General features: G+C 37.6%; 1 protein-coding gene across 1 annotated transcript in view; it reads right to left on the reverse strand.

The window, feature by feature from the left end:
* LOC105293770 (coiled-coil domain-containing protein 6) overlaps positions 1–7,232 on the reverse strand; it is a 48,959-nt gene that overhangs the window by 29,802 nt on the left and 11,925 nt on the right. The window contains exon 2 of the mRNA XM_023532020.1: positions 4,470–4,598. Within this exon, the coding sequence (XP_023387788.1) occupies positions 4,470–4,598 (129 nt within the window). The remainder of the gene's footprint in view (positions 1–4,469; positions 4,599–7,232) is intronic.

Below are 7,232 nucleotides of genomic sequence, written 5' to 3' on the forward strand. Positions count from 1 at the left end.
CACGCCCATCCCCCCGCCCACCTGCAACAAGGAGGGAGAGGAAATGTGGGAGCAGGAAGCTGTTGTCCCAAATCCTAGGAAGAGATTTGGTACTCTTGCCTCTGGATTTCCTCATGATTTTCCCATTGTCTCATGTCTCCACTAGTGTTTGGGGACAAAAGTAGACTTCCCTATAGCACGGCCTTCCAGCTCCAATAACCTAAGGGATTTCTATATGCAAAACACCAAGAGAACAGAACCATTTACAGCCCCAAGAACTTGATGATCAAGCTGTTAACATTCCCTATTTGAAGAATGAAAGGATTCCAGATTTGAGGCCAAAGAGAATAAGTGCTACCTGACTAATTAGGGTGTCCAAGCTGAAGGTCTGACTTTTGGAGAAATAAACTTACAATGAAGACCTTCTGGCATGTGAATTAACTGGGATGTACTCTGAAAAAAAGGTCAAGACTGAGTTTCAAATCAGGTTACGTTCTGCTTTACAGATAATAGACAGGTGCCTACTTAAAAACCATTACAACCCAAGCTGTACCTTCAAAACAAATATGTTAGGGCCAACACAAATCCCTGGCAGAAGGCCTCCCAATATCCCTCTTCAGGCTCAACCCATTAGGTTCAAAATATGGATTATTTTTAAATTAACAGCAGTACCTACCTCACGCTGAGTGCTTATGTAGCAGGCATTATATGAATCACCTTATACTCTCTTTCCTTCACCGTACCTAACATAAGCCTGCTATTGTTGCCATTTTATAGATGAGGAAACTAAGGCTCGAAAATGAACTGACTGGGACAACTGGAGAGCCACATGCGAAAGAATGAATCTGGACCCTTATCTCACACCATATACAAAAATTAACTCAAAAGGAATTGAAGACCTAAATGTAAGGGCCAAAAGTATAAAACTTAGAAGAAAACATACCTTAGATTTGGCAATGGATTCTAAGATATAATACCAAAAGCACAAGGAACAAAAGGAAAGAAAAAAACCAGATAAATTGGACTTCACCAGAATTAAAAACTTCTACACTTCAAAGGACTTTATCAAGAAAGTTAAAACAACACACACAGAATAGGAAGAAATATTTGCCAGTGATATATCTGATATAGGACTTGTATCTCAACTATATAAGGAAGCCTTACAATTCCATAATAAATAGACCTTGAATAAAAATTTTTCCAAAGATATACAAATGGCCAAAAAGCACCTGAAAAGATGCTCAACATCAACAGCCATCAGGGAACTATAAAACCACAATGAGATACCACTTCACATTCACCAGGATGGCTATAATCAATATGATGCAGCCACTCTGGAAAAGTCTGGCAATCCCTGCAAAAGGTAAACACAGAGTTACCACGTAACCCAGCAATTCTACTCCTAGGTATACATACGCCGCCCCCACCCTCAAAATAAAAACAGATGTCCACATAAAAAATTGTATATGAACATTCATAGAATTATTCTTAATAACCAAATGGTTAAAACAACTCAAAAGTCTATCTATCAAACGATGAATGGATAAATAAAAATGTGGTATATCCATACAGTGGAACATTATTTGGCCAGGAAAAGGAATGAAGTACTGATATACGCTACAACATGGATAAAAGCATCATGCTAAGTGAAAGAAGTCAGTCACAAAAGACCACATATTATATAATTCCATTCATATAAAGTATCCAAAATGGGCACATATACAGAGACAGAAAGTAGAGTGGTTCTTGATTATGTGGGATAGGGAATTGAGAGACAGTTGAAGGGTACCGGGTTTCTTTTTGAGGTGATGAAAATGTCCTAAAATTGATTGTGGTTATGATAACACAACTCTGACTATACTAAAAATCATTCATTCAATTGTACACTTTAAATAGATGATTGGTATGGTATAGGAATTATATCTCAACAAAGCTGCCATTGGGGGGAAAAAAGTGAACTAAGATATCGAGCTGAGGAAACAGGTTCATATCTGGTTCCTTTCAAGTACTGCCTGAAAGGACACTACACTGTACTGCCTTCTGAAATACAAATGACTGCTCTCCACTCACCTGTCCAAATCCACACTTAAACTCTTCCAACAAAGCCATGGTAGGGCAAGAGACACATCAGATAATTGCCTTCGAATAGCTTATAATTTTAATTGGTCACATAGAAGAACAAATGCTTATATAATACATAAATTATTATAAAGCCTAGTGTAATATATGCCTTTGCTCTTCTGATAATAATCTATAGTGTAGGATACCTTATATAATACAGACTATGACATACGTAATCCCAAGCGATGACTGTAAGAGAGGGTAAGATCACATCCATGGAAACAGAGAAGAGATTTCTTTCTACTGGAGCAAAAAAGTAAACATTTCCTCTAAACGCTGATTAAAATTATTTATAGCTTAACAAAATATGGAGTAAAAATCCCAACATTTAATCATCCTGGACATATTCAAAACAAAGGGGGGAGAGTATTATGGTAATGTTAAATTTCTCCGTCTTAATTAAAATAGGGACTTGATGTCCCAAATCTGAGATTTATTTCTAGCAGTAAGGCTTAGCAAAGCACGTATTCCATTGTGGAAATCCATTTCTTTACTGTTGAGGTCTGAAATAAACCTAAAAATGCACTAACTCATTAACTTGGGAAGACTGTATGCCTTGGGCCTCATTTTAAAGGGGTTCGGTTACTAAAGTCCCCAAAGAGTCTTAAGAGGGTACAGCAAGCCATCTTCTCAGGGGCTGTCCTTCCCTGACACCGGGCCACTACCTCCACCTTGTGGCCACAGCTGAACCCTGGGAGTCACAGCCTGTGTCCCAAAATCTCCTTAGAAGCTTGTGAACAAATACAAGAGCAAAGCTGTTTAAACCGACCACCATCACTGTGAAGGCCATGACCAAGTGACGGTTTCACAATACCTATTACTGTGAGAATTTCACTTGGTTAATTCTTGATTACCAAGCACCAATAACAAGTACTTCGTGTATCAGGGACTTAAACAAGAATCTTCAAAGCTTTAACTTGAGCAGAACAGGCCACTGCCCATCCTGAGAATTAAACAGGTGAACTTTGGAACAAAATGTTTTTAAACTGTGAGGGAGGAGTGTTCCCAATTTAGATACTGCATATGAATTCTGAAGATAAACAGTAAGGACAGATTACTCTCGGTATGTATAAAATAGCCAACCCTTGGAAATAATTTTTTTTTTTTTTTTTTACTTTTACATGGAAGAGATGGAGAAATTTTTTTAGGGTCATTACATAGTCTTGGAAAACCCAGCAACATTCCTCCCTTTGACATGTAGGTAAGACATAAGAATAACATAAAAAAACAAAAGTCAGCTAGATTCATTTAAAACAAACCCTAACTTCTTTTCTTCTGAAACCTCACATTCCCATCGCTATTTCATTCTCAGGTACAATGATGGTGCTAGAGCAGTTTTGAGGGTGATTTAAGAACCAGTCAGCAGATACACAAAAAGATCCTAAAGTTGGGAAAAATCGGACAACTCTGTATGAAAGGCTTAGCCAAATCATCAAAACGGCAATCAAGATCCAAATTACCAAGAGCTGGAAAGATGTTAATCGGTACACTGAATTTTACATGGAAACAGCGGCACACTATGGTCAGCCTTTTATAATTTAGCTTAGGGAAAACAAAATTTCAGGACACTTGAGTAGGGGAAAAGCACTAGGGAGGATTTATGCCAGGGATTGACAAGCACTTCTGACATATCAACCTGGATGGACTAATAATGGCAGCTCACAGAGTTCTGTGTGCTAGGGGATAAGGACCAATCTGGACTCCCAAGGTAAGGGCTGTGATCAAATTCCAAAGTCTGCCACGGGCAAAGGGATTGTGAACTGTTACTTTCTACCTTTTGTAGAACTTACCATATCCGGTTTTAGTTTGTCCCTCTCTGTTCACAAATGGAAAACTGGGCCCAAAGAAGTTAAGTTAATTCAAGGTCATACAACTAGTTAGTGGCTGAACTGGGTGTGCAACCAAGTCTCTGACTCCATAACTGTATTAATAATTCCAGTTGGGAAAAGAAAGCATTCACATAAGGTCGCTAATAATTCAAAAAAGAAAAATGCTATTGTTTGTTCTGAAGAACACTTGGAAGAGAAGTTTTAGTTCCACAGTAACACTGTCTCAGTAACTTTCACAGAAACTACCCTGTGGTTAAAAACACGTTCTTCCCCCTTTGCAAAAGGAACCTAACATTTCCTGCCTATAAATCAGTACAACACATCTCCTGAAAGTTTATTAATTGCGGTTAAAAAAAGAGAAAGTGTGTTAGAAAGTGAGCAGGTGCTTTGCAGACCCGTCAATGCTTACTTCAGAAATGAAGTCTCCACTGTGGGAAGAAAAAGCTGAAAAATATTTTTCACTTATATTCCTCAGGGCATCTTAAATCTCGAAAGAACAGTTGTATGAGGAAAAGTATAGAGAGAGCTACAGATTCTTACCTGCTCTAACGTAAGCTGCTTAGAAATGGTATCATTCTCCAGTTTTTTAATTTTCTTCATTAGTTTGTTGACCTGGAATTCCTGCTCCTGTTCGAGATGCTGCTCCAATTCGGCTTTCTCATGCTGCAACTAGAAAATGAAAAAACAAGACACTCAAAAGCCACTGAAACAATGGCACCAAAAGCTGGTTACACTGAGTTAAGAGACATCATCACAAAAGTTACATTACTCAGTTCATATATTCAAATGTATACCTAGTAACCTGTTCCTAAGTGGTTCCCTAATAACCCAAAATTATAGTGCAAATACAGGCACTTGATCTTAGCCAAAAGTCTGAGAAATGATAGGCCAAATATATGAGTATGAAACCATGCAAACGCAGATTTCAATTTTAAAAAACATAAGTGGTTGTCTCTGTAGACAGGAATCGGAGGGCTAGGGAACGAGGTAAGAAAGGAAACTTATTTTCAACACACACACACACACACACACACATACACACACACACACACACACTCTTTGGTACTTTTTAAAATTTTATACCATAGACATAAACATTAATAAATTTTTTAAAAATTTATGGTTTTTATTAAATACAGTTTACTCAGAATTATATAATGCATGTAGAGATGGAAGAGATGCTACAATCACAAAACATACTTAGTATATTATTCTGAACGCTATTTTCCAATGCACTATTAAGCATATATTGGCAAAAATCCGGACAATTCATTATCTTTCTATAATGAGATCATACATCACAACTTCTATATCTTTCCTAAAAATCTAGACAGAAAGCTTCTTATTTATGGAATTTAAAGATAAGATTATGGTGCCACTGTAAGAGAAAATTAAAAAAAAATTTACTCCAACCTTCAAAACCAAAAGGGAATAAAATAAATCCAGTAGACACACAGGTAGGGTTTTCATTAATAACTATGCATTGTTTCCAACATCTCAACTGCAGATCCAGAGTAGGGACTGGAAGAAACAATATCCACAGGGCCTAACATTTTCAGAACCAAGGAGAGATTACATAAAAGCTATTAAAAAACAACAAAGGACCCCATTTTATTTGATTTAAATTGACACTGATTCCTAGTTTTACCTTCAAAACCATATCGTCAGGCAGACAATGTTTATTAGGTTCTTCACATGCATTAGGCAGGCATGATCACCCCCATTTCATGTGTAACAAAACAGGTTACCAGATCAAGTCTATTTAGCTGGAAAGCAGCAGAGCTTGGGATCCACAACCTGCTCTGAAACCCAATCTGTATTCTCCCACCGGATCCTAGGCAAACCTAAGAGGAGTCAACTTCAGACTCCTCCACCCACTACTGCCTAGTGCAACCCTTGGAGTCTGGAAAGTCAAATGATTAAACACAGAAAATGAGCCACGTAGGCTCACCCAAGGGATGCTATGTTTCTCTGTAAACTCTGTGCATGGTGCAGTGGACAACAGAGAAAGCTCATCAGGGCCTGATCAATCTCAAAATGGCTCCCTGACCCTCTCTGTATTTGACACGATTTCTCCTGCTCTAAGAACATATATTTGGTCTTTTTTAAAAAGTTTAAAATCTGAGAATGTCTTCTGACACTAGAAATGTTGACTAAACAGTTGCTGATTTTTTCTTCCAACTGTCTTTGATGTGCAACTCCAAAAAAAGCTGGTCAACCTTGCAGGGACACAGAAAAAAGCAGATGTGAAGAAGTGCTTACAGTGACAAGTCTATTTTTAGCTAGCTCTTTAAAACTCAGGTTCTGCAAGATCAAGCAGTAATTAAAAGAACTAAGAAGAATGGACAGAGAACAAGAAGAGTTCTCGACATGTCATACATGAAAGACCCAAAATGACTTATGAAGAAAAACAGCAAAACGTGTACATCTTCATCTACTAGTTTTAGTCTATAAACATTTGCTATGTCTTCTATTTGTGGATATTGTGCTAATGGTAGGTGAACGGTATACTTAAGGTATCATCTCTGCCCTAATAACAGTACTAAGCTTAAATGATACCTGTTGGTTTCAGAAAAATGAACTTTAGTCTTACAACCTTTAAACTGTTTGCATAAATTTTCTTCACAGTAGCTGTACTTTCTTCCAATATGTTTTTAATTGCTGCCATTTTTATTTGAAAAACTCCCCTCCCCCACTTTTTAGCATTATGCTTCTGCCCTGAGGTAAATTAAAAACAATAAAGGATGCAATCTGACATTGAAAAACCTCTTCCCTACCAAGCAGCATTTGTCACAGAACGTTAATCTGAGGGAAGGGAAAGTCCTCGTTGGCTTACAGGAAAATATTCATATTTAGACAGATGGTCTAATACTGTCAATATCTAATTAATAAAATCTATAAAAGCTCTCTATTTGAAGGGTTTTTTTCCTTCTCAAGAGCTATACCCCAAGGAAAATGTGACAGTAAAGTTGTCATTACCAGAACTGAAGTAAGGTCCCTGAGTTATACTAACTCATTTGGAAAAAATATCAAGTCATCCTGAGATCTAACTCTGCTTGCCAAAGATTCACAGTTTTCATCATCCCCAAAAGACAGAGTTGAATCTGCCACCTCCCAAGTGACATGCAATTTAGATGCAGGGCACTAGAAACAGAAAATATGCTTCTTCCCTGGAACAAAGAATCCAGCAATAAAAAGAGAAACACAGAGAGAAACAGAGAAACTGCTCCCCCGCCCAAAAATATCATGAGACGAGAGTTAAGATGAACAAGAAGAAGGGGAGAGAACAGAGGAAGGGATTTT

This window comes from Pteropus vampyrus, unplaced genomic scaffold (genome assembly GCF_000151845.1).
Source record: "Pteropus vampyrus isolate Shadow unplaced genomic scaffold, Pvam_2.0 Scaffold3, whole genome shotgun sequence".
Classification (NCBI taxonomy): Eukaryota; Metazoa; Chordata; class Mammalia; order Chiroptera; family Pteropodidae; genus Pteropus; species Pteropus vampyrus.